At 45.0% G+C, this 26,811-nt stretch overlaps 1 protein-coding gene across 3 annotated transcripts in view; it reads right to left on the reverse strand.

Annotated features, from left to right (window-relative positions):
- UBN1 (ubinuclein 1) overlaps nucleotides 1-26,798 on the reverse strand; it is a 34,134-nt gene extending 7,336 nt beyond the window's left edge. Inside the window, exons 1-14 of one of the 3 annotated variants that reach the window (XM_006140718.3) lie at nucleotides 26,630-26,798; nucleotides 20,604-20,891; nucleotides 17,587-17,673; nucleotides 16,955-17,050; nucleotides 16,270-16,404; nucleotides 15,480-15,583; nucleotides 14,362-14,800; nucleotides 4,910-4,980; nucleotides 3,577-3,706; nucleotides 3,293-3,411; nucleotides 2,965-3,093; nucleotides 2,639-2,782; nucleotides 787-837; nucleotides 648-690 (exon numbers count right to left, since the gene is read on the reverse strand). In XM_006140718.3, the coding sequence (XP_006140780.1) occupies nucleotides 648-690; nucleotides 787-837; nucleotides 2,639-2,782; nucleotides 2,965-3,093; nucleotides 3,293-3,411; nucleotides 3,577-3,706; nucleotides 4,910-4,980; nucleotides 14,362-14,800; nucleotides 15,480-15,583; nucleotides 16,270-16,404; nucleotides 16,955-17,050; nucleotides 17,587-17,673; nucleotides 20,604-20,852 (1,797 nt within the window). In that variant the 5' untranslated portion in view covers nucleotides 20,853-20,891; nucleotides 26,630-26,798. Of the gene's footprint in view, nucleotides 1-647; nucleotides 691-786; nucleotides 838-2,638; nucleotides 2,783-2,964; nucleotides 3,094-3,292; nucleotides 3,412-3,576; nucleotides 3,707-4,909; nucleotides 4,981-14,361; nucleotides 14,801-15,479; nucleotides 15,584-16,269; nucleotides 16,405-16,954; nucleotides 17,051-17,586; nucleotides 17,674-20,603; nucleotides 20,892-26,446 lie in introns of all 3 variants that reach the window. The other 2 variants (XM_006140717.3, XM_006140719.3) reach the window with 2 other exon arrangements.
- Nucleotides 26,799-26,811: the final 13 nt, after the last annotated feature.

Here is a 26,811-nt window from a genome sequence, read left to right on the forward strand (position 1 = left end):
AACATTACTGGGCCGGCAGGAATGTTCATGTTAAGAGCTGTCTGCCACACCCACAACAGTTTTCACGGTCCCTACTCTCCACACATAGCACTTCCCCCATCACTGCCAGGTAACTCCGTAAAGCCACCTCTCCTTTCTCCTATTGCTCCCAGCTAAACTGCGCCTGGTCAGGAGTGTCTTCTCCATAAAAATACCGGCGTCAGTACAATGCCTTCCAGTCCACAGAGACACTGCACCCCTCAGAGGGCTACCACCGAGACCCCGTCTCAGCCCACCACAGCCCCAGAAACAGTGCCAGGGTGGCACTGTTCTTTAGGACCAAGGCTAGAAGGGATTAATCAGCCCAGCTCAGGTCTTTGCCCAGTTGCCTACTGAGTGCTATCATGGCACAGGCAACTGGGGCACTGCTGTGTTACGCTGGAGGCCACACAGAAAGGCTCTGGATTTACGTTACAGCTCTACCCACGCACACTGGGCATGCCGGTGACTCTGGTTGCTTGAGGGTGCCCTCTCTCTCATGAGGAAAACAAACTAAAAAAAAAGCACTATGTTGAGTAGCTGTCCCCACACCTACAGAGCTCAATGCGTTGTTGCGGTCACTGACAAGGTTTCCTGAGCTGGTACATGACCTGAGCAGGTTGACTCACCTTGACCTTGATTTTAGAAGGGGCCATGACTTTCTTCTTGGCCCTGTTCAAAGAAATAAACACAGAAAAGGGTTAGAGGATATACACACAAGGATATTAAAACAACAGTTCCTGGAGAATGAAGTGCTGAGACACTCACAGGATTGACGTCAGGTGTCCATGGCCTCGTCTGCTCTCCTTAAACAGAGTCCTAAAAGAAACAGCACACTGGTGTTTGTCCCTGCAAGCCAAGATCTGCTTCTGGAGCTCTTCTGGTATCCCTGGCACTTAGTGACCACTGCTCATTTAATTGCCAGCTGGCTGGTGAGCAGATCCCTGGTGAGAGGATCTAACAAGTCTGGGCTTTCCTAAGAAAAGCGATGGCTCTGTCCAAATTCCCTAAAGGCAGAAGCACTTTCCTGGTGAGCAGATCCCTGGTGAGAGGATCTAACAAGTCTGGGCTTTCCTAAGAAAAGCGATGGCTCTGTCCAAATTCCTTACAGCAATGTTTTCCCTAAAGGCAGCAGCACTTTCCTCACTGGCTATTCTCATCCCTCCTGATCAGAAAGTGTGCAGTGGCCCACAGCAGGTCTTTTTCCAGAGGAACTCTATAAAACTCTTCATTCTATGAGTCTAACCTATAAAGAAAGAAGGGCAGGTCCAAGGCTGCTCTAGTCGCCCCATGGATGAACCAGGTGCAGTAAGAACCAACTCTGGCTAACTTTCTCTGCCTTGTTTGCTCCATTCAGAGGAAGGAACATCATAAGAGTCAGCCCAGTGACGTGCAAATGAAACTTTTTTCTAGAGAGATTTTTGCTATAGGGCAAGTGCGCTCACCAGAGAGACGGAGAGAGAGACAGAAAACAAGAAATCATCACCCCGGGGAAATGGCCACACTGCAATCCCTTTTCCTCCATTATCCTCTCGGGATTTGGGGCACATGCCCACATGCTCTTGGCGTGAGTTTTAAGCTGCCAGGTCTGGGACTCCAACAGTGGTTGACTATGTGAGAGTCCAGCAAAGTAACCACTACGCCATCTGCTGGGCTGCACAAATGAAACTTCTTTAGGAACATTAAGAAATACCCAAGACAGGCCAGCAGGTCGTGTGGGGGATAAGGCACTGGACTCCCACATGGCTGACTGTGGTTCAAGCCTGGATCTGGTGGCTTGCTTTCTCTCTTATCTGATGAGCAAAAAGGCCCCATAAAAAAATTTAAAGTAGTAATAAAGTTAAATAGAAATTTAATAAATAATTCTTAAGGGAATTTTAAGATTTATTTATTATTATTAAGTTTGCTACGGTCACCAGAAAGAAACAGAGACAGAGGGAAAGTGAGAAAGCAAACCACCAAGTTCAGGATTCAAACCACAGTCGTCTATGTGGAAATCCAGCACCTTAACCACCATACCACCTGCTGGCCCCAAAATTAAATAAATCTTTAAAAAGAAATAAATGCCCAAGAGGGTCTACCCCATAACTTAGTCATTAGGAGTACCAATAAGTAGGCTCAACTTAGTTCTGGCAGCTTGAAAAACACCAGGTGCATGTCTGTGCATGCCCCAAATCCTGACAGAACAGAACTGCGGTGCCACCGTACCCCACTGGGAAGTGCTTTCTCCCCACTATCCCGTGAGTACACACACCATCTAGCAATTAAAGATAAATGCCAAGATGACTCCACCTATCATCTCCTCATAGGAGCCATTACATCACAACAGGGAAGAACGCACTGAGATGGGAAGAGCCAGCAGCCAGTCTGAACAGAAGCAGACAAAGCACGACAAAGACAAAAGCCCCACGGGTAACTTCCCTACTAGGAAGACAGAGAAGACCTCATCGTAGGTTCCAAGACGTTCCCAAAGTACTAAGGTGACATGAGAGTTGAGTCAACTTGACAGTGACTCCCTGAGGGCAGGGACCTCCCCATCCCCAACTGGCCTGACACAAAAGCAGCAGTCAAATATCCCCTTGTGGCAGGAAATGACCAATTTCATCACAGCGGCCCTCACCTGGCCTGCATCCAGCCTTTGGGCCAGAGAGGCTTGACCTCGGCATCCAGGAAGGCCTTCACACAATCCTCCCAAGGCCGGGCTGTGCTCTTCTCCAGGTCACGGCTCTCCAGCCTGATCTTCACCACTTGGCACAGCAGCTCCCTGGGGAGTAGGCAGAAATTGGCAACCTCAATCACCCCAAATGCTTCTGCAAGGTTCCAGCCATGAGTTTCCAGCAGCCCTGATCAAAGTCAATGATCCTAACCTTCACAAGCAACATGAGGACATGCTCAGACACCAGCCCACAAACCCTCCACTGAGGCAAGGTCCCAGTTTGAGCACACCTGATCTCATCGTTCCACTGGAATTTCTTTCGGGGTCCCATGATCCTCCGACCCCCCTTTTCTTCATCTTCCTCCTCATCAGAACAAATTCGTTCTCTCTGTTCTTTGTCCTTCTCCTCCTCCAGCATCCTACAGGGTAAAAACAATTAATAGGACCCGAAGGCCTCCTGGCTCCCCACCACATGACCGAGACTTCTGAGATGAGATGGTGAAAATACTGAGAGGAGCTGAGAGTCTCACTTGGGAATGTAAACAAGTACCAAGGCATGTAAAGAAAAGAAACAAGACAGGCAGGCAATACCACATGAGTGAGCGGGGACGCCCTTACTTGGCGACCTTCGCCTGAGTGTGCGCCTGGCACTCGTCCTGGTACTTCGCCATCTGCTCTGGCATTGCCCTGCCAATGGCTTCCTTGAGCTTCTGGAGAGGTTCCTTCAGACGCCCACCCTGCAGAGCAGGACACAGCACACACTGGTTTATGCATCACTCGAACGTGGAGGGTACACGACGAAGAAATGGAAAGAAGCACGGCAGCAGACACAGCCTCTAGGGAGACTTAGCCACGCTCCGGCTGGACCCCAAAGCCAAGGGCTCTACCCCAAAGCCACCGACCTGATCATAGAGGTGCAGTTTTCGAGCCCGTTTGACCAGAGCGTCCTTGCTGCAAGGCAGGAATGAAGCCAGATAGGCGTAGACCCCAGAACGGGTCTGGCTGCTCAGCTCCCGAGTTTGCACCTCTATGCTGAAGAACAGAACAGAGTCGTTGGCCGCAGCCTATGGCTCGCTGTAGCTTCTCTCTTCCCTAGTCACCGTTCATAGACAGGAAGGCTAGGGGCCACAGGCAGGGACAACCAAATCCTCCTGGCCACATGATGTAACCATGTGGTCAAGCAACAGATCTTCAGCAAACAAGAACAACTCCCAAACCTAAGAACTTGGCTACATAAAGTGGTCACAGCTCTCAGTCAAAGGTAGTCATGGAAACAGTGCCCTTAAGAGCAAACTCTGAGATACTGAATTTCATAAACAGAGAAAATATAACTTATAAAGCGTTTAGTAGTGAGCTACTTGGGTTGCAATGCTGGTTTTTTCTAGTTTGCGATCCTAGCCATAATTACGAGGTCAAAGAAGTCCTTACCCCATTGTACCTGTCTGGTTAAGCAGGAAAATACTCCTCTGCCATGCTCCGGGCGCTTTACATTAGGGCACTTGAGCAAGTTCCTTGCTGACACAAACCTCTTGTCCAGACTGACCCTCAGGAGCTCTCTGTAGCCCATGCTTCCTGACCCAAGTTTTCAAACCAGATCCTGGCCAGGCAAGGCCATTTGCTAGAACATTCCCAAGTCTTGACAACTGCTCTTACATGTGGAAAATTCTCAGCTGTTGAGCAACAAGCTTCCTCTGCTGCACAGCACAGCCAGGAGAAACACTTTGAGTTCAGGACCAGCCCCAAGGCTTGGATTATCATGTCTGGTTTCTGGCTTTTTAATCTAATTCACACAGTGCAATGCAGTGCCTCAGGGACTCAGGGGTGCAGGAGAAATGTCCAAAATGAGGTACATGGCACTGGGAGCAGTGAGATCAAGGGGACAATGACTAGGATGCTGAGGAGCGCCCAGTGCAGAGCAGGCCAAGCAGGCCAAAGGTACCACACCCATCCTTCTGGGGTCTCAGACACAGGCAAGCAGCATCCTCTCTCCTCATCTGATAGGCCGTGACCACCGCATACGGCGCCCTAACGACGTCTGCTGGCTGAACTTGGTAAGGCCTATTGCTTCTGGAGACACATATTATCAGTATCTGTTATTATCATTTTTTAGAACAACATTAAACCATGTAGTCCAATTCTCCTTCACTGGTGGTCACTGCTATGCAGTCACTTGTACTCCCATTCTCCCCTGGTTGCTCAGCGCAGGCAGAGACATCGCAGAAACAGCATACTCACTCTAACAGGATGCCATTAACGTCCTGCGTGAAGAACTTCTGCCTGCTCTCTCCCTCGGCAGCTCTGGCAGCCTGGTTCACAGAGGACGGTAAACACTGTTAGTGCACTTTCCCCACACGTCCCTCACACTCCCCCCAGGCATAAGTCATCATGCCATAAAGAGCATCTGTCAATAAAATGCTTGCCATCACTTTCCTGACTCTTTCCTAATTCCAGATTAAGTTCACCTATGATCAATATTCCTTTCAAATGCAGCTACACCATCTGTCCTTCCAAGGGCTTAAAACAACAGTCACCTAAAGAAATCACAGAGAGTCTGGGGCCAATAGGTAGCATGGTGGTTAAGGCACTGGATACTTCCACATGGCTGACCATGGTTCAAGTCCTGGACCTGGTGGCTTGCTTTCTCACTTTCTCTCTCTTTCTCTCTCTCTCCCTCCTCCCCCACCCCCGTGTGTGTGTGCCTCTCTCCGGTCAAATTAAAATGAATGAATGAATCATTAAAATTCATAAAAATAAAAAAAAAGAAATCAGAGTCAAAATGATCATGATGCATTTGGTCAGAGGTCAGTTCAACCAACTACCCAGCTCCTGTGTTCCGATCATCAACTCCCCTGCAAATTGGAATTTCCACACACCTATAGTCCAAAACCAGTTAAGAACTTCAACAAATCTACAAGACTTAATAATCTCTATCCACCAAAAATAATTATGCTACGTAGCTTTAGAACAGCTTACTGTCCAGTCTTCTGCTTTCACTGAAAACGAAGTTAACACCCTCAGGAACTCCTGAAGCAACCCTAGCAGACAGCCAGGATGCCGAGAGCAGATGCCAGACCTCCCTGCCAAGTCTGAGCCTGTAGCTAACACTTGGCTGCGTATCACGATGACCTGCACAGCCTTCGCCACCCGAGGCCAGTCAAACTGCAACCTCTGGGGACAAAGCTTAGGCACGTGTACTCTTGAAAGTGGCTCAAGCATCAGTACTCTTTCAAAATAACCCTGGTGACTCACGTGCAGAGGGGGTTGAAAACCATGGATGTAAGCCCTTGGTGCTGGTCTGAAGACTTCAGGTGAAGCACCATTTCTGAAACCTGACTCGATATATAGTAATGATGGCAAACAAGAGTAACAAGCAGGGCTGGCAGGTGGCATAGTGGTTAAGGTGCTGGACTCCCACATGGCTGACCACGATTCAAGTCTCAGACCTGGTGGCTTGCTCTCTCACTTTCTCTCTCTCCTTCTGTCATCAAATAACAACAATAAATAAAATTAAATAAATATTTTTAAAAAGAGTGACAAGCTGACAGCCTAGAACAAAGGGACAGGCCCTGATCAACTTCTTTTTTCTACTTTTTTTTTTTTGGAGAGGTTTCTGCTATAGGGCACATGCACTCACCAGAAAGACAGAGAGAGGCAGAGAGATAGAAAGCAAGAAATCACCCCCCCAGGGGGGATGGCCACACCACAATCCCTTCTCCTCCATTCTCCTCTTGGGATCTTGGGCACGCACGCACACATGCCCGGCGTGAGTTTTAAGCCACCGGGTCTGGGACGTGAACTGTGGTCGACTACAGGGGAGTCCAGCAAGATAGCCATTACGCTAACTGCTGGTCCCAGACCCTGATCAACTTCTGAAACTGCAGACACCACTAGCCCCCCTTGATACTTGCCTTTCACTGCAACCTCTGGGGTCCCTTCCAACTGTTGATGCCACACCTAGCTCCCCAGTTAGCTGCCTTACTGCGGCAGGATCCCTGAGGTTCCGTCTACAGTACCTTCCTCTCAATAACCTCCTTCCCTCTCCCACCTCCAAAATCACATACATACACGTGCTGGACCTTCAAATCTAAACCTCTAAGCTCTCAACCCTCTCTTCTCAGCTCTAGACCAGGACTCCAGTGACTTCTGTGAATGCACGACCTTCTGGTATGCAAACTCAACTCATCCCGAACCAGACCCAGCAGCGCCTGCCCGTGCTCTTATATGCCCCACTTCTAATAACCGCCCTTTGGCCTTTTTTGGCCCTTCCATTCCCTTCTTTAGGACTCGTCAGCAGCTCTTTCAAGCCTAGAGTCAACTCAAACTCCCTCACATGTCACTTAGAGGACTCTCCAGAAGTGTCCCAAGCCACTCACTCCAGCTCCCACATGGGGAATGCTGCCATGCACCAGCTCACCTGTGCTCAGCTCTGAGCCCTGCCTGACTATAAGGCCATCTTCCCCGTGGCTGGCTAAGCCTGTTGCCTCCTGTCTGATTCCTACATAACCCCCAGAGCTTCCCTTTTCCTCATGTCTGGCTGTCTACCTGACCATCCATTTGAACACCCAAACATCAGTTTATTTCATTCTGCTCTACCAGTCCATTTACATAACATGCTCATAGAGAGCAAAAACTGAATCTGACTCATCAATATATTCCCCCCCAGCTATCACTTCATAAATGTGGGTTGAGTGAATGAATAAATGAACAGACTCTACTATAAGAAGATAAATCAGAGGAACAATATGCTTAGTATCAAACAACGAAAAACAACCTGGAGAAGACCAACAAAATTCAAGCCTCTGAGGATGCCTTGGCTAGAAGGCAGCCCAGTGGCCTGAAGTGAAAGGGGAGAAATTGACAGAGGGTCAATGGAAGAGAAAGGGCACATCGTCCATGTGCCAACTTCTTGAACCTCTAGAAGCCTTCAGAATTCTACTTTTGCACTTTTAAGGTACTGAAATTATAGTATTAGTTTGAGAAAATAAAGCAGTCATTCTTTTATTTAAACTAATACTGCAAATCTTAAGATCCAGAAATCCCCTCACATTAATTCAATCTAATTACTTTAACATGTATTCATATATTTCAGATGCCCTACTCTTTGTCAAAATTACTTTAACATGTATTCATATATTTCAGATGTTCTACTCTTTGTCAGACCCATCAACAACTTAGAATTCCAATCAGTTTCTGCTTTTAGATATCAGCCATTTCTCTAATATTTCAGAAGCTTTCTTCTTATATCCTTTAAAAGATTTCTTCTCTGAAGCCTTCTGAATTGCAGAGACAGTATCTCTGAAGCTCTGTTTTATACTGATGATAATTAGTCAAGTGCTGCATTTTTAAGTATATCTAATTAAAAGAGCAATTGGATATATATCTGATAGCCTTCCTGAAATAAGCAAGGTCACTCACCCCTAAAGAGACTCTTGCCCCAGGAGTTGTATAAATTAATCAAGTGTAAATTAACTAGGAAATTAAATTAAATAAAAAATCCTGATCATGCTGACTTATTCCAACAGTTTTTTAATGAGCTGTTTTATTTATTATAAGAAAAGCCACTTATACCTTCTAGCACCTAGCTCAAAAATTTTATATACTGTACCTGTTTGTTTTTTTTTTAAGAGGTTTTTTTTTTTGGAGAGATTTTTCACTGTAGGGCGCGTGCGCTCGCCAGACAGACAGAGAGAGACATAGAGACAGAAAGCGAGAAATCACCCCCCCAGGGGGGATGGTCATGCCACAATCCCTTCTCCTCTATTCTCCTCTCGGGATCTTGGGCACGCGCGCACACGCGCCCGGCGTGAGTTTTAAGCCACCGGGTCCGGGACACGAACCGCGGTCGACTACGTGGTAGTCCAGCGACATAGCCGTTATGCTAACTGCTGGTTCCCTTTTTAAGAGGTTTTCACTATAGGGTGCGTGCGCTCGCCAGACAGACAAAGAGAGACACAGAGACAGAAAGCGAGAAATCACCACCACCCCACCACCACCACCCCCAGAGGGATGGTCACGCCACAATCCCTTCTCCTCCATTCTCCTCTCGGGATCTTGGGCACGCACGCACACATGCCCAGCGTGAGTTTTAAGTCACTGGGTCCGGGACGCGAACCACGGTTGACTACGTGGGACATAGCCATTATGCTAACTGCTGGTTCCCTATACTGTACCTGTTTTTGATGAATAAAGTGGAATCTGGCATGATTTTCTTTTTTAAAAGGATCATACAAGTTGGTTCTTTCCTGACCTTATGCTGCACAGGCTCCTTCTCTCCCTGGATTTCTAGTGATGCAGGGTCCTAACCCTCTAGAAGGGTCGAACAGAGTATGGGTGGCATGGGGTCTCTGCTGCTTTTCTGTTCTGAGTACTGGTTCTAGTTTATGTTCAACTGAAGAGGATGAAGATAGACATGGGTCTTCTGTATGGACCAGGCTGAGCCGCTGCCCAACTACAGCAGGACAGTAATCTGAAGGAATGTCAGACCTGATTTTGTCAGCACCTGCACGTACCAATGGCCAAGACGAAAGATGTATCAGTGCATATTAAGAGAAGACGGGGTAAGGCCATCAAATCAATGAATTCCCTGGGGCCCATTAGAACATGCAACATTAAGTAAGAAATGAAAAGCAGACCAACCTGAGAAGAAAACAGTAAACATGGTATAGGCACCCACCAAGGCACCCCACTGGAGTACCTCTTTAACATACACAACATACACAAGTTCTCATGACATTTTTTAATTGCTAGAGGGCGAGTGTGCATGCCGGGACGGGGGTGGGGGGGAGAAAGCACCCCCGCCCCCAACAGAGCATGGTCATGCCACAATCCCTTCTCCTTCATTTCTCCAACCTGTCAGGGCTTTGGGTAGCAAGCATACATGTTTGGTATGTCTTTCAAGCTGCCATGGCCAGAATTCAAACCAGGGCCAGAATTCGAACCATAGCTAGCCATGTGGGATCCAGTTCCCTTAACCACTAGGCCACAAGGCTGGCCCTTCTCAAAGACATTTCTTAAAGTTTTAGGTATTGTGACCAGCTGATGGCATAAGTTATGTCACTGGACTTCCATATGACCAACCGTAGTTCGAATCCCAGACGTGATGGCTTCAAACTCATGCCAGGCTCGTGCATGGATGTCCAAGATCCCAAGAGGAGAATGGAGAAGGGATTGAAGGCCATCCTCTCAGGGAGTGATTTCTCACTTTCTGTCTCTGTCTCTCTCACAAGTGCACATGCCCTCAGCAAAAATCTGAGAAAAAATAAAATTTTAGGTATCACATTTAGTTAGAAAATACATCTAATTTTTGTTTCACACACACACACAAAAAGTATTTTGGGGACCAGCAGTTAGCGTAATGGCTATGTCGCTGGATTCCCATGTAGTTGACCACAGTTCGCATCCCGGACCCGGTGGCTTAAAACTCATGCTGGGCGCATGTGCGTACATGCCCAAGATCCCAAGAGGAGAATGGAGGAGAAGGGATTGTGGTGTGGCCATTCCCCCTGGGGGTGATTTCTTGCTTTCTGTCTCTTTCTGTCTGGCGAGCGCACAGCCTTATAGCAAAAAAAATAAAATAAAATAAAATCCTCTCCAAAAAAAAAAAAAGTATTTTTCCTTAGTGTACTAATATGCATTGGATTAAAATCTACTATGTATTGCAAAACAGGCTCCTCCCATGGAAGAACTCAAAGAGGTGCTCAGTTCCCCGCCCCGGAATCAGCTGCCCGTGGCTCACTCTGATGGAGCATGGCACAGAGAAAGGCCACCAGCCCCTCTCAGGCTAGAGCTCAAGAGCCTGCAGCTTCCTCCTCTGCCCTCTTGAGGTGCTGCCCAGAGACTGCCCTGCCCTGAATCCAGGATGAAAGACCAGGACGGAGAGGCCCCACTGACACCCCCTGCCAGCTGAATGTAGTGACAAGAGTGAGCCCAGGCAGGATCAAAAGAGGAACTGCCAGAGTCAGGAGAAACGAAATACTGTGTTAAACACAAGTTTGGAGAGGGTTTTTAGGCAGAAATGGAAACCGATACATCTGGAGCCAAGATTTAAAAACTAACCAATCTTATTACAAAGATAAAAGAAGGGTAAAAAAGAAAAATAAAGAGCATGAAAATTAAAATGAGAGGAGTCAGCGAGTGGCATGGTGGTTAAAGTGCTAGACTCCCATTTGGTCAACACAGTTCAAGTTCTGGACCTGACGGCTTACTTTCTCACTTTCCCTCTCCCACCCCATCCCCCCGCCCTTTCTGGTGAACATATATGCCCTGTAGCAAATTGAAAAAGTAATAACAATAACAATGATAACTAAAATTAAATAACTCTAAAAGAAAATTAAAATGAATGTTAGTTACTCACATCAAGTTTAATTTAAACTATAAACATGCAACCTCCATTCAAGATCCAGGACAAAACTCCTTATTAAAGCTGTAAATATCCAGATGTGGCTAGAACAATTTGCCATTTTGGTGTACAAATCCACCCCCTCCCTGGGAAGACTCTTTCCTACCAGTTTCTCAGTAGGGTCTAGGGGTATGAGCACTCTAGTACTTGGGGGACTCCAATGCAGGGCTCAAGTTGGAACAGAGTACCTTTAAGACCCTTAGGGGTAGCATTAAGTAACTTTCTAAAAGAAGCCTTTTTTTGAGAGAGAGATTTTTGCCATATGGTATGTGCACTCACCGGAGACACGAGAGAGCGAAAAAAAGTGAGAAATGACTCCCCATGTCAGGTTGCTATACCACAATCCCTTCTCCTCTTGGAATTTTGGGCATGCACGCACAAGTGCCCAACCTGAGTTTCAAGCCACCAAGTCCAGGACTTAAATCATAGTCGGCCATCTAAGAGTCCAGTGCCATAACCACACCACCACCTACTGGTTGCAGAAGCCTTCTTTTTAATGCAACCATTAAAAATGGATTTTATGGTCCAGCAAGTGGCATGGTGGTTGAACTGCTGACCGCAGTTCAAGTCCCAGAGCCAATGGTTTGCTTTCTCACTTTCCCTCTCTCTTTCTCTCTCTAGTGAGCACACATGCCCAAGAGAAAATTTTAAAATAATAATTAAAAAAAAAAATTAAATAACTATTTTTAAAAAGTGAGCTTTATAAGTAAAAAGTGAGCTTTATTTATTTATTATGGAAGACAAGAAACAATTATTCAAATCTAATTTTAACTGTATAAAAAACACTTCTTTTCCAGTTTTGCTATAGAAAACGTGTGTTTGCCAGAGAGAAAGTGAGAAATCATCTCCCGGGGGGAAGGCCACACTGTAATCTCTTCTCCTCTAAGGAATTCTGGGCACACATGCATGTGCAACTAACATGTTTCTCAAAGTCACTGGGTCCAGGACTCAAACTATTCATTCAGTCATGTGGGATCCAGTTACCTTAACCTCCATGCCACTGGCTGACCCAACTGCATGACCCACTTAGAGAAAGGCCTGAAAGAGATATGCAAATTGAAATTGCTTTTAAGATCAGTATGCTAGGGACCAGCGGATGATATAATGGTTGTATCATTGGACTCCAGGTAGTTGACTGTGGTTCAAAATCCAGACCCAGTGACTTAAAACTCATGCTATGGGGACCAGCAGTTAGCATAATGGCTATGTCGCTGGACTTCCACGTAGTCGACCACGGTTCGTTTCCCGGACCCGGTGGCTTAAAACTCATGCCAGGTGTATGTGCGTGAGTGCCCAAGATCCCGAGAGGAAAATGGAGAAGGGACTGTGGCATGGCCATCCCCCCTGGGGGGTGATTTCTCGCTTTCTGTCTTTCTGTCTCTCTGTCTGTCTGGCGAGCACACGCGCCCTATAGCAAAAAACCTCTCAAAAAAAACCCAAAAAACACAAAACACTCACGCTATGCACATGTGCATGCATGCCCAAATTCCCAAGAGAATGGAGAAGGGATTGTGGTGTGGCCAATCCCCCAGGGGGTGATTTCTCACTTTCTGTCTCTCCAACGAGCACATGCGTTCTGTAGCAAAAATCTCTTAAAAAAAAAAAAAAAATTAGTGTGATAATGGAAAATTCTCACTTTTCACCCCATTTTCCAAGATTCCTAACGCCATTATAGGAGTAAGGCCAAGTGAAACTAAAGGATCAACTACACACTTGAACACTGTATTTTCAAGCCAGAATTACAACCTTTCCTGGTCACCACCTTCCCATCAGGACTCAGGTCCACTTTGTCTATGGGACCCCGAATCTGGCCGTGTCCTACCCGAGAGCTGACACTTGGCAGTCACTGCGGAGGGACCACCTACCACCCAGTGAGGCTTGTTCCATAGCCCATCGCTGTTTCAGGTTACGCCATTTCTACGACACATGTCCGTGTCTTGCCCAGGAAAGTGAGGTGATGAGCACGACTTATCAGACTAGAGCACAACCTGTGGTGGGAATGGGGACACAGCCAAAAATTCTATTTCGACTTTTCTCTAAAGAAGAACTGGCTGCTTGTCACACAGACCTTACTTATTTAAAAAGACTTCCAGAAGTAAAGAAACAATTCAATTATAAGCCAGAGGACTGACATGAACAAGGAGTAATGTTTTGGTTTTTTTAAGCATGAATTGACAGCAAAAATACAGGGCACTGTGCCCAGACATGCCAGGTCAAATTCCAAATCAGAGTCCTATATTAAGATACGCTCTGAATCCCTGACATGGCACAATCCATTCAAATCATCACATTCAAACAGATCACTCTGTCCAATGCAGCATACACGCTCACAAGGAGGAACTGGAGATTTGAGTAAGATATTTTATTTGCTTCATACATTGTGCGCAAATATTATTTGCAAGTGAGAAAAGCACCTGCAGCTGTGGCTGATATTTTATCCTGCCCTAAAACACAAGGGACAATACATATAACAGCAATTCCGAAATGCTGGGGAAGTCCTGGTTAACACTCACAGCTAGAGTGTAAAGGCCACAGCAGCTGCCTTACTAGTCCAGATGCTAAGATAACATGCCACTGTTAGGAAAGGTAAATGCCATGTAACTAGCAGTCCATGCTTGGTTCGCAGGCAGAGATGTATCACTGAACTGACGGTTCTCAGCACTTAGGGATCAATTCCCAGTTGCTGGAAGAAAACAGCAATTGGCTGCTCCATTCCAAAGTCTGTGCCACCACCACCGCCGCTGCCGCCGCTGCTAATGGAACACGACTGGTCTCTTACAGCTCAGCTGCTTTTTATCTATCACCACTAAGGTACTCTGGTGACCACTACCTACCTCTGATGGTACACAGCGCAAGGGAGCACCTGGAACCTAGTGGGAAGTACATGCATATTCTGTGTGTAACTCAAATGTTTGCACACTTTCGAGAATTTCAAGAGAATATTAAGATGGAGTTCTGCCCCAGCCCTCCCCCCATGTCGAACTCAGTCTGTCATACAAAAGAAAGTTACTGGATGGAGAAGACACTGACAGAAAGGAGAGAGAGAAAAACCTCCCTAGAAGAAAGTCAATTTCTGGAAGGAGAGAAGCCAGACAGACCTAGAAACTATGCCTGATGGGCAAAGCTTATACTGATTCTCATTCAGGGTGGGCAGAGAGCTCGGAGAAAGCTTACAGTCTCACTACCAACTCACTAGGTTTCTCTGGGCATCAAGGAGCACACAGCACAGAACCAACATCACTCTGCCTGAGCTGCTTGCAAGCCAACCCAGCATGCCACGTCACCGTACCTGAGCCAGCTCCTTCACACGCTTCTCCAGGGGCACTGGCAGGCCTTCGGGGAGGGAAGAGGGCTGCCTGAATTCCTGGTCCAATCCCACCCCGAGGGAGTCACTGCCATCCTCCACATCGCGGAAAGGACTTCCTTCTGGAGACTCACTGAGCAGCTGCTCCAAGTCCAAGTCAGTCAGCGAGTTCATGGCAGTGGCCGCCTGGAACAAGTCATTGTCAGACGTGGAGCCGAAGAAGGAGAGCAAGGGGTCAGAGGCACCCTCCAACTCCCGCAGGCCCTGTGCTTCCACCAATGTGATTGCAACAGGCTTATGTTCCTCCTCCCTCTTCTTCTGAGCCTCTTTCTCCTTCTGGAATTTCTTCAGCATCTCTTTAACATCTATAGCCCCAGAGTATTTTTTCTTCTTCTTCTCCTTACTGGCATTGAGTGCTGTGAAGCTGTAACAAGAGGGAAACTGGTCACTCAGCCTGCAGGGCACCTCCAAAGGGAACCTCCAGAAGCCTTCGCCCCTGCTCCGGGGCAATGGTCTCCAGGAGAACCTCAGTCACAGTCCACCCTGTTATCACTCCTCCCTCCTCTTGGCATAGAGAGCTCGTTCTCCTGAGACCAAAGCTTGAGAGGTAATACAGGTTAGCAACAGTGTCACATAACGCTAAGTATCCGGTGGGGTTTTAAAACCACTGCCAGGCTGAAATAAAAGGTTGCAAAAAAAGGAGGGGCAAGAAAAGTATTTAAAGGGAGAAAGCAGGAACAGCAGAGAACAGCAGCAACTTGAAGAGCAGCTGGGGTGAGACCAAGTGAGGAGGAGGAGGCATGAGCACAGAAGACAAGGGAAACGGCAGAGACAGAAGAGCTGGGGCAGGGAGAGGAGTGCCCAGGAGAACAAGGAACATCAGCATCACACAGTGACAGGAGAGCTGCCAACGCTGACAGTGGAACAGAGAAAGCCCTGGCTATCCAACACAGAAACCGGAGCGTCTGACTACGCCCAGAATGGCACGGTGGGCCAGGCCCTGCGCCTCTTCTGCAGCTGCAGGGCAGAGGGTGAGTCAGCTCCCGGGTGTCCTGCCCTAACCGTTCAGACTTTATCCTAGCAAAGAAGCTGCTGCCTCTCACCCGGCTTTGGAAAACTTGGACTTTTTCGATTTCTTCTCCTTGTCATAAGTGTCATCTTTTTTCTTCTTCTTTATCTTCTCACCACCTTCCTTCAACTTCCGCTTCTGAGAATTAAAGACAAGGCACAGTTACACGGCTCCCTAACTCAGGGAGCAAGTGCACTACACAGCACTGGCCTTGCTCCGCCCGGGGCACATCCTGGAACCTGTCTGACCTCTTCACCAAGGAAAGCTCTCAGGTCAGTGCCTGGACCATGACCCCACAGTGCTCCCACTGACGGTGCCTCTTAGAAACAGCTGGCTGCAATGACAGAGGTCATTCTTGAGTCTGAAATCTTCCTTTGTGAAATGTGCTATATGTGGGCCCTACCTCTCCTTTCAAACGCATTGGCAGTGGCAGACAGATTTTGAAACACACTGATCTTAAGGCTGACTTGCTTTCGGTGGGGCAAGAGCCCCAGGAACTGAAGTCCTCTACATGTCCACAGAAGAGGTTCAGCGGAGTAGTCATACTCCTCACTCCACACCCAGCACTGTTTATATCCCCACCCTGAGGCCGTTTCAAGAAATAGCCCCTGCTGGAGTGTCATGTGACATAGACATGATGACTGAAAGCTGAGCAGAACCCCCCTCATTCATGTCACCTCATCACAGCACAGGTAGGAGAAGCAGACCATCCACTCTGCCTTCTCACCAGCCTAAGCCATCGCATGTTCAGGCGAGACACCTGCTAATCTTACAGGATCACATCAAAAAGCATTTCTAAAATCCAAAAGCAAGCACGTTCTAACCTTTGGAGATTTTTTCTTCTTTTCTTTAATGAAGTCATCCTCAGATTCTGATGCTTGTCTAAACTGCAGAGTTCCCGAGTTAATGTAAAATCCTCCATACTTTGTAGTCAAAGAAGCAGGAACAAGCTCATCATACTGAAGGGAGAAACAAACTGTCAACTCCAGTTTCCAGGCCTACAGTCCAAAGGGGCAGAGTGGGTCTCAAGAGAGATGGGTATGTTTCTTTCTTTTTTTATAAAAAAGAATTTATTTTTTAACTTTATTTACTTAATTTGACCAGAGAGAGACAGAGTGAGAGGGAAAGTGAGAAAGCAAGCCGCTAAGTCCAGGACTTGAACCGTGGTCAGCTATGTGGGAGTCCAGCCCCCTTAACCACCACGCCACCTGCAGGTCCCGAGATGGGCTATGTTCCTTTATCACACTTCAGACAGCATGCTAAGATGGCCTTCTGGTCATTTGTGAGTGTGCCAACTCCAAAGCATTAAGGGTAGGCCCAGTCATCATTTCAGGGGAGGAAATCAAGGCCCAGATCAAGTGTGTCACCTCCTCTTTCACCATCAGTGCTGCTCTTCCCCACATGCTAAGAAGAGGACATGCCCCCTCCCCAGCCCTCTTCCCTCAGCTTCCTGGTCACTATCAGTAAGAGCTAAGTAGCTCTGATGTCACATTTGCATTAACTACTTACCGCCTCAGAGTTATCGATGAAAGAATCGGATTCATCATAACCATACCCCATATCAATCAAGTCCTGTATCCGGTCTTTTCTACGTTTCTTACCACCCTAAAATTGAAAAGCAACAGGTCACATGCTTCTTGATAAATACAGAGTTACCATTACCTTCAATTTTGCCAGCTAGTGATACGAAGTCTAAAGCACTGGAACACTCACATACACATATATACACATACACACACACACACACACACACACACACTCACACACTCTCTCTCATGCCAAATCCTCCTTCCCTAAAGACATTTTAAAATAGGGTGGCTTTGTATCCATACAAATGGCCTAGGATAGAAGAATGGACTAAGAGGCTTCTTATGCTTCGTACGAAGCATCTCCTCTAAAGCCAGGGAATAGGTTCTTCTTGTTCATTCACCCATTTAGCTCCACACAGCAGCACCTGCTATGGACATTTTCTGCACCTAGTAATGCGTTTGCCTATTAACTACATTCTGTTTCTCTCCACACTTTAAACGGATTTCCAGATCAGCATTGATTCCACGGTAATTCACAAATGGAATATGGAAGTGTCTAGAAACCTCTCCCACCCAATGAGGTTGTTCGGTTCCCCAAGAGAGAAATCTTACATATTTTTCTTCAAATTTCCGAGCAAGGGCCTCCACTTTATGCCTTTCCTTCTCCTCATCATTGAAAGGATCCGAGAGATCTTTCTTCTGCGAAGTAACCATTCCACAAAAATTAAGTCACAAAAGAATTCCTGTAGTCCTATTCATAGACCCTTCAACTAACTGCTCAACTCCTATAAACTGCTTTAAAAAAACCAACGGTTGTTTAGAAAAGACAAGGTAGAATACATACTACCAACTAATCAGCATTTGTTTAAAAAGGTAAAATTTCTAATCATGTAAATAAGTAAAAAAAAAAAAAAAAAAGAAAGAAATGTCTACAGTCACCCACCACACCACTAGGGACGACAGAACTACAAAAACAGCAAATGCCCTTCAGTTGGGGACATTCAACCTCTACAGAACTGTGCTCAATATATTCAACAGCTGATTTTCTTTGTATGTATTTCCTTATTTACGCATTTGAAAACATCCTAACAGGTCCACAGGCTTGGCAAGACTTATAAAATAAGGTCTGGCTCAAAAGGTTAAGAACTTGCTGGACACAGCACAGGCCTCACACTGCTCTGCCTTGCCATCTAGAAAAGGGGTTGGAATTCGCACTCTTGTCAGTGATGCCGAAGTCAGACCAGGGGGCACGGCTGTTGCTGTCTCCAGACACCTACCTTTAAGGGTCAGTCACTTCTCCTCATGTCCTCTCAATCTCAATATTCACTAAATACTCCCATGCAGTCTTCCAGAGTTCTTCCCCATTCTGAAGTTAATTGTTGTATTTTTATTCTTTTTTTGGAGAGGTTTTTGCTATAGGGCATGTGTGCTCACCAGAAAGACAGAATGAGACAGACAGGACGCGAGAAATCCCCCCCCAGGGGGGATAGCCACACCGCAATCCCTTTGCCTCCATTCTCGGGTCTAGGACTCGAACCGCGATCAACTACCTGGGAGTCCAGCAACATAGCCATTACACCAACTGCTGGTCCTGTGAGAAGGGCATTTGAAGTCACAATAAAAAAGTTAAATCAGAGCCAGTAGATGACATGGCATTTGAGGCGCTGGACTCCCACAAGGCTGTCTGTGGTTTGAGTCCCAGACCTGGAGGCTGGCTTTCTCATTCTCCCTGTCTGTCTCTCTCTGGTCAAATTGAATAACACATTTAAATAAATAATTCTTTAAAAAAATTATTTTTAAAGGTTAAATCAGAGCACACGAGTTCTAATTTCAGTTTTCCTACCAATTGGTTTGAGTTCATAAATACACATTAGCCAATTCCTGACACACTATCTTCCTCTCAAGGAAGAGGAAATCCCTTTTACTTTGTAAAAGAGATTATGGTTAGATTTGAAATTTTTTCTTCTCATCCTGCCCACTGGCCCTCAATATAAATAACAAGTTAATCCTCGATACAGATTCACTGGTTTCCATTCAGTCAATCATATCTCAATCAAAGAAACTGAGACCTTTAGATCTAAACAAAACAAAGTGGGTAATTCTCCTAACCATACTCCCCAAAGAACATAACCCTAAATTAGACAACTGAGTACTCAGCACCGACACACTCTGCTAACAACCATATGCCTCCAAGAGGCATTCTACAGACCCTACAGGCTCTTCCTTGGAAGTTAGCACAGGCCCAGGGTATACAGCAGGTGCTTAAAAATGCTCTTCACTTCGTGCGTACTCATATTGTATGATTCTGGCTATATAAAATACAAAAACGTGCAAAACTGATCTAAGATTTTAGGAACCAGGATAGTGGTTGTCTGTGAGGGTTGGGGTGGTGTCCTGGGAGGAAAGAAGGTATCCTGGTAAATGTCATATTTTATGATCCAGGTGTGGGTTACATAGGTGCGTTAAGTTCATGAAAATCCACCAAGTTATGCATTTATTATATGTCCACTTTTCCTAGCTACATAATTCGACTAAAAAGTCTGTAAAATTTGGGGGCTAGTCAATGGCATGGTGGTTAAGGTGGCTGGATCGCAACATGTCTGACCGAGTGGTTCAAGTACCAGACATGGCGGTTTGAAAAATACGCCTGGCACATATGCATATGTGCCCCAAATCCCAAGCAGAAAAGGGACTGTGATATGGCCATTCCCCCTGAAGGGTGCTTTCTTACCTTTCCTCTCTGTACTATGTTCTCTGCTATGTACATATTTGAATGTTCTATCATAAAAAAGTAAAATAAATATGCCAGGGAGATAAATAGATGATTTAAAACATATTCAAGAAAGTAAACTCATTTTCAAGTGGCAGAAAAGCTATAACATAATCTGGAAAAAAAAAAAATTTTAAGAAAAAGAAAGGCAGAACCAGATTTCTGCCTATCCAGGTCAAGAAACTTCCCAGAATATTGCTGTGTTTAGAAAAGATGAGTAGTCTGTGTCATTTCCTATTTGCTCTTACTAGTACTAGGCAGAGAGCAAGGTTCCTTAGAAAGGAAAAATGCCTAGCATGTTATCCCAGCACCGGGATAGCCAAAGACTGGCCTTACACATAGTATATGTAATGTGGCATGAAAAAAACTATAGTTTCTATTATTTATTTATTTATTTAAAGAATTATTTTATTATTATTTTACTGAACTTTACTTATTATTTATTTATTTATTTCAATTTGACCAGAGAGGGAGAAAAAGAAAGAAAAGAGAGAAGGGTGGGAGTGAGAAAGCAAACCACCAGGTTTGGGACTTGAGCCACAGTCAGCCATGTAGGAGTCCAGAGCCTTTAACCACCACACCACCTGCTGGCCCCATAGTTTCCTTTATTTATGCTAGTTAACAATGATTCAGATCAGCCTTGCCAAATATTTTTATCTTGTATAAATCACGATTGTGGTTCAAGAAAGAATTCTCTCCCTTCATGTCCCCTCTCCCTTGTGCTTCCCTTGGGTGAATGAGATGTTCCTGGAGGAGCCCAGACCTCTCTAGTCTTGCCTCCCCACACAGAAGACTCATATGCATGTGCTGACACTGCACATTAGGTTTGCAGAGTGACTGCAGTGACAACGGAGTGTACCTTGTCTCCGGACTGAAAGCCTTTCACCTTCCCACGGATATTTTTCACCAGCTCAGGGTAGAAGAACTCTGGGCAGCGTTTGTGATCTGGTTCAAAGAGGGTGAGTGTAATCCGAACAGCTGCTGCAGCCGGCTCACAGTCGTGATGCTGTTCTGCTCCCCCAATCTCCTCTTTCCGAGACTTCTTCAAAAATGCAGGATTCAGAGAACCTGGGAGAGAGGTGAACTGGACCCTGTGGGGCTCCGACATGGCTACCAACAAGTCTTAGCAGGTGTCACTGCATGGCTTCTGTTAACATTGAAAAGAAGGGCCAGGTCAAACCAAGATGGTAAAAATAATGATTTACCTGTTTGATTACAGACTTAACTGTAAGAGAATTTCACTGTCTAGGAGAATTACTGTTAAATGTATTTTAAAAGCCATTTGTGGTTTTTTTTTCTGCTTAAATAATATTTAAAAATTTTTTTCATGAACATATGAAAAATCACCCCAGATTCCATCATTCAGAGATAACTACCATTTAGCATACTCCCTTCCAGTCTTTTTTCTATACATCTACACTAGATCCTAGATCCTAAGAGAACTCACGCTGACAGTGCCCTAAGAATCTATAGTGGTAAGACTACTAAAGAACCTTATCTTCCATTTAATTCATGGGACATGTTTTTTTCCTGGTTGGGAATGATTTCATACTTTAAGACCTCTATTTTCATCACCAACAGTTTTCCCTTTCATTTGGGGACTATCTTAACAATGACAAATCTTTCATCACTTCACAGAAGGTACTAAGTACCCTGAAATAGTAAAGAACTAACGTTTCAGTAGAGGTGTGACCAGTCTCCTTTCCTTAAACATTTATGCACACCAGCCTCAGAAAAGTAACATTTTATCACATGCCAAAGACATCCAAAATTGCTTGAGAATGATCAAACTAGATTTCCAATCCCTGAATTCCAAGGTTTACACAATAGTTATATTTAAAGATAAACACAATTATATACCTAATGTATATATAATTCTGTGTATTTTAAAAATTTTAAGGCTTTTGCCATAGAGTGCACATGCTCTCTGGGGAAGAGAGAGCAAGGGAGAGAAAACAAGAAATAATCCCAGCGGGGATGGGGAGGTAGCCATACCACAATCCCTTCTCTTCTATTCTCCTCTCAGGATTTTGAGCCCATATGCACATGTGCCTAGCATGATTTCCAAGCCTCTGGGTTTTCAAGGCTCTGAGTCCAGAATTCAAGCCAGACAGCAACCCACCCATCTGAGACCCAGCACTTTAACCTCTACATTACCTACTGGTCCCTTCCTAATATTTTTTTTTAAAAGTTTATTTATTTGAGACCTGCTTTTGTATTTTTAAATAATTATGTATTATTATTTTTTAATTTGACCAGAAAAAAAGAGAAAGGGAAAGTGAGAAAGCAAGCCACCAGGTCCAGAATCTGAACTACAGATTCAACTTCAGCCATGTGGGAGTCCAGGTCCATAACCACCATCCCACCTGCTGGCCCCTGGGTCCTGCTTTTCAAACTCACATTCTGATGTAAACGTTCTACTATAACCCTATATTAAGAATATTGATTGCAGCCTTGTTTGTAGCAGAAAAATAATAGAGAGCCAGCTCCAAAGAGCAGTTGTCAAGTGCTATATATCAGGAACTGGATTTCTCATGGCTGACTGGTGGCTTGAAAACATACTGGGCGTGGGAACCAGCAATTAGCGTAATGGCTATGTCGCTGGACTCCCACGTAGTCGACCGCGGTTCGTGTCCCGGACCCGGTGACTTAAAACTCACGCTGGGCGCGGGTGCATGCGTGCCCAAGATCCCGAGAGGAGAATGGAGGAGAAGGGATTGCGGTGTGACCATCCCCTCTTGGGGGCTGATTTCTCGCTTTCTGTCTCTATGTCTCTCTCTGGCTGGCTGGCGAGCACACGCGCCCTATAGTGAAAATCTCTCAAAAAAAAAAAAAAAAAACCATACTGGGCATGTGTGCACGTGTACCCAAAATCTTAACAGGAAGGAGAAATGGAGGAAAAGGGCTTGTGGTATGATCACATTTCAAGGGGGTGGAGGGAGTGCTTTCTTTATTTCTCTCTGCCCCCCACCATACACCTCTGGTCATTGCATACACCCTCTATCAATTAAAAAAGAAAGCAAAAAACAAAAGTGATGAAAGCTACATGAATTTCCAGCAATCAAGGAATGGCTGAATAAACTGGGACTTTCTTACAGGTTTTTAAGGGCTCTTGGTAGTATAGGTTACACAGTACAGAGAGATACAGAGATATATAATGCCTGTCGTGTCTCCTTTTTTTTTTTTTTTTGGAGAGATTTTCACTGTAGGGCGCGTGCGCTCGCCAGACAGACAGAGAGAGACATTAGAGACAGAAAGCGAGAAATCACCCACCAGGGGGGATGGTCACGCCGCAATCCCTTCTCCTCCATTCTCCTCTCGGGATCTTGGGCACGCATGCACACGCGTCCGGCATGAGTTTTAAGCCACCGGGTCCAGGACGCGAACCACGGTTGACTACGTGGGAGTCCAGCGACATAGCCATTACGCTAACTGCTGGTTCCCTCGTGTCTCCTTTTTAAACATTCTTAAAAGTTCAGGTTCACTAAAGGGCACATGTACTCACCAGAAACAGAGAAAAAGGGCAAGAAAGCACTCACAACAGAGACTGACCACAGTAATCCCTTCTCCATCTTTCTAATCCCTTGGGATTTGGGGAACACCCTGGTGTGTTTCTTAAGCTACCAGGTCTGGGACTTGATCATATAATCAGTCATGTGGGATCCAGCTCGTGGAAACCACCAAGCCATGGGCCAGTCCTTAAAAGTTCCCCCCACCCAGTTTATTAATTTCCTTTCTGAGAAAGAGGGAGAAAGAGAGACAATGAAACAGTCTCCTCAACTGGGTCCTCATGCTGCAATTCTCGCCCAAGCCCTGCAGCCAGCCAGGATGGTGGGCACACTGGGTGTGTCCAGGCAGACCTAGGAAGCAAACCCCGGAGCCTTCCCGTATGGTAGTGCCCCTACTTCTCGTATTAGCATTCTAGGCCTGTCATCTCTCCTTTAAGTGCTTTTTTCCTGCTTTCCTGCTTAATTTTGCTTAGAGTGAGGGAATAATGGAAGAAAAATGTTACTTTTTTTTACATGGTCAGACAGAATTAAGCTTTTTTCTCTCACGACTCCTGTTATTAGAATGCCCTCTATGACAAGAACTTACATGAGAATTTACCTATCGAGACTTTTTTCTTCTTTTTTGCCACAGGGCATGTGTGCTCATCGCAAATATAGACAAAGTTAGAAAGTATCCCCCATGATTCATGGTCACACCATAATCCCTTTTCCTCTTGGGATTCTGGGCATGTGCGCACACACACTTGGCATGTTTTTCAAGCCACTGCGTCTGCAGCTCCAACTGTGAAGTTGGCCATGTGGGATCCAGTTACCTCAACAACCACGATACCTGCTGGCCCTCATCCTATCTCTTTCGGATATACTTCTTACCTTTAACTCTTTAGCCAAAGTTTAATTTACTACTTCAGGATGTGAGATGACCCTATAAATGTGAGAAGAGGCTCTAATTTGCTTTTTACCCCCCAGCATCAACTGCTAAATAATCTTCCTTTTCAATGCTGATCTGGCAAATATCATTTAGCAACTTCTTAAATATCTAAGGACTAGTTCTGGAATATATCTGTTATATTAATCTAATATTCAGATTCTTTAACCAGTACCATAGTTTTAAGGTATATTTTAATATCTTGAATTAAAAAGTCCTTTAAAGACAACATGTGGCTATTCCAGTATGTCTATTATTTCACATAAATTTTAGAATCATTCTGGCAAGTTCTCCACAAAAACCCTCACTGTATTTTGATTATAAACAAATCACAAACACAGGTTAAGAAATATGTGTATATATCATAAATATCCACATATAAGCAGATATATTCATATACATATCCAACTCATTTTTTTCCATTACAACCATAAAATTGTGATCTAAAAGTCTGGATAAGAGAATAAAACATCCAAAAATGAGGAGTTAAAACAATTCTAATCAGGCAGCAGTGATTAGCAGTAAAACATTTTGGCAGTACAAAAGGTCACCTACCAACATGTACTAAAATGTCAAAATAGATTCCCCTAAAAGAAACCTCCATGTCCCTCAGGACATTTGTGATGAACTCAGGTGTAAAAATAAGGTCCAGCTGAAAGCTAAAGGCCTGAAGGTTTCTCCACAGATAAGCAGGCATAGTCTTAATCTAAAGCAGCAATGAGCAAATTACCAGTAGGAAGGTCATTCTAGAAATGGTAATCAGGTCCTAGTATCCCTATCTAGAAGTAATTTAAAAATGCAACCTTATCTCAGTCCAAGTTTTAGAGACTGCAACTACAATCTACCTAAATGGTAAAAATCATTCTTCTTAGTTATATCTATGACTCTGCAAGCTGAGAAGGTACAGAAATATACTAGAGTATAAACTAAATCAAATCTACAATATATTACCACTTAGAAGTTAGCTTTAGGGTTAGGTTTTAAAGTCATCATGACACCAAACCATAAAACATCAAAGAGAACCAGATACATTAAAGCATAACATATTAGACTTACAATTTCAATTTAAAGTAATTATACTTACAAAAGTGAAGTCTTTGGAAAAAAATACTACTTTTAAATATTCAATTTTAATAAGCTAAATATTATTCTTTTATCTTCTTGGAGAGATATTTTGCTGTAGGGTACATGCACTTACCAGGAGAAAGAAAGTGAGAAATCGGGGACCAGCAGTTAGCGTAATGGCTATGTCGCTGGACTCCCATGCAGTCAACCACAGTTCGAGTCCTGGACCCAGTGGCTTAAACTCACACCCGGGCGTGTGTGCGTGCCTCTTTCTGGTGAGTGTACACGCCCTATAGCAAAAACCTCTCAAAAAAAAAAAAAATCAGCTGATGGGGACCAGTAGATGGTGTAATGGCTACATCACTGGACTCCCATGTAGTCACCTGCAGTTGGAGTCCCAGACCTAGTGGCTTAAACTCATGCCGGGTATATATGTCTGTATTCCCAAGATCCCAAGAAGAGAAAGGGCTGTGGCAGAGAAAGGAATACGGAGTGGCAATCCCTCCTGGGGGGTGATTTCTCACTGTCTTTGTCTTTCCAGCATGCACATGCCGAAATAAAAATCTAACTGATGGTAACCGAGAAACTAACTTTGTTTTGAAGGCTATACCCAGAAATCATACCTTTAAAAATTGGAATTACACTATTTTAAACATTGTATTTTCAGTCTGGTTACTGATGAAACAGATGAAAAAAAAAGAACTTGTGTATGCTAGTTTTGTAATTAGTCCCCTTACTGAACTATTATAAGGTGTTTTTTTCAAACTAGACAGCCTTATCCTCAAACATGAGAATTTTGTTTTCTCTTTTCTTTAAAATTATGCTTCTCATTTTTATTTCATGTCTTATTGCATTGGCTACAACTAACAAGATAATATTAGACAATAGCATGATGCTGACTTAAGAGTTACATTCCTTATCCAGTAATTAAAATGTCTTTCAATTCCTAAAATATTCAGAATTTAAAAATGATGAACATGTGTTAAAAGTTTATTAAATTACTTCCCACAATGTTAAATATACTTTTAAGGATCAGTTTGTCTTTAAACACAAACACACACACACACACACACACACACACACAGAGTAAATGACAGCACTCACAACTAATTCACATACCGGAGACAGGTCTCTACAAGAAAAAAAAAAAACAGGCTATAACCGGAATTGGGGTCTACTCGGTGAGATTTTAGGCTTTTCTACCTGGTCTACTGAAGTCTGGCCAGGCGCTGTGCTCGGTAGCAGGATGCCAGTTCCCATCAGTGTTTCAGTTTTAAGGTGTCCAAACTACTCTTAGCATCTGTCTTCCTGTTGTCACAACTTCTTGAAAAGTGTCAAACTACAGCCAGGCTCACGTGAGAGCCCGGTCCCGACCACGACACGCACCTTTGTCCCCAGCGCCGACGCGGGCCGCAGTCCCCCGGCGGCGGTCTTCATGCCGGCCCAGGACCCCGGGCTGCGGCGCGGCTAGCGGTGGGCTCCCGAGGCATGGCTCCGGGCGGGCGGCTGACCCCTGCTGCGGCCCCTGGCCGGGGCTCCGAGCCCGCGGGGGCCTCGTCAGGGCGGCG

This window comes from Tupaia chinensis, unplaced genomic scaffold (assembly GCF_000334495.1).
Source record: "Tupaia chinensis unplaced genomic scaffold, TupChi_1.0 Scaffold000042_2, whole genome shotgun sequence".
Lineage (NCBI taxonomy): Eukaryota > Metazoa > Chordata > Mammalia > Scandentia > Tupaiidae > Tupaia > Tupaia belangeri.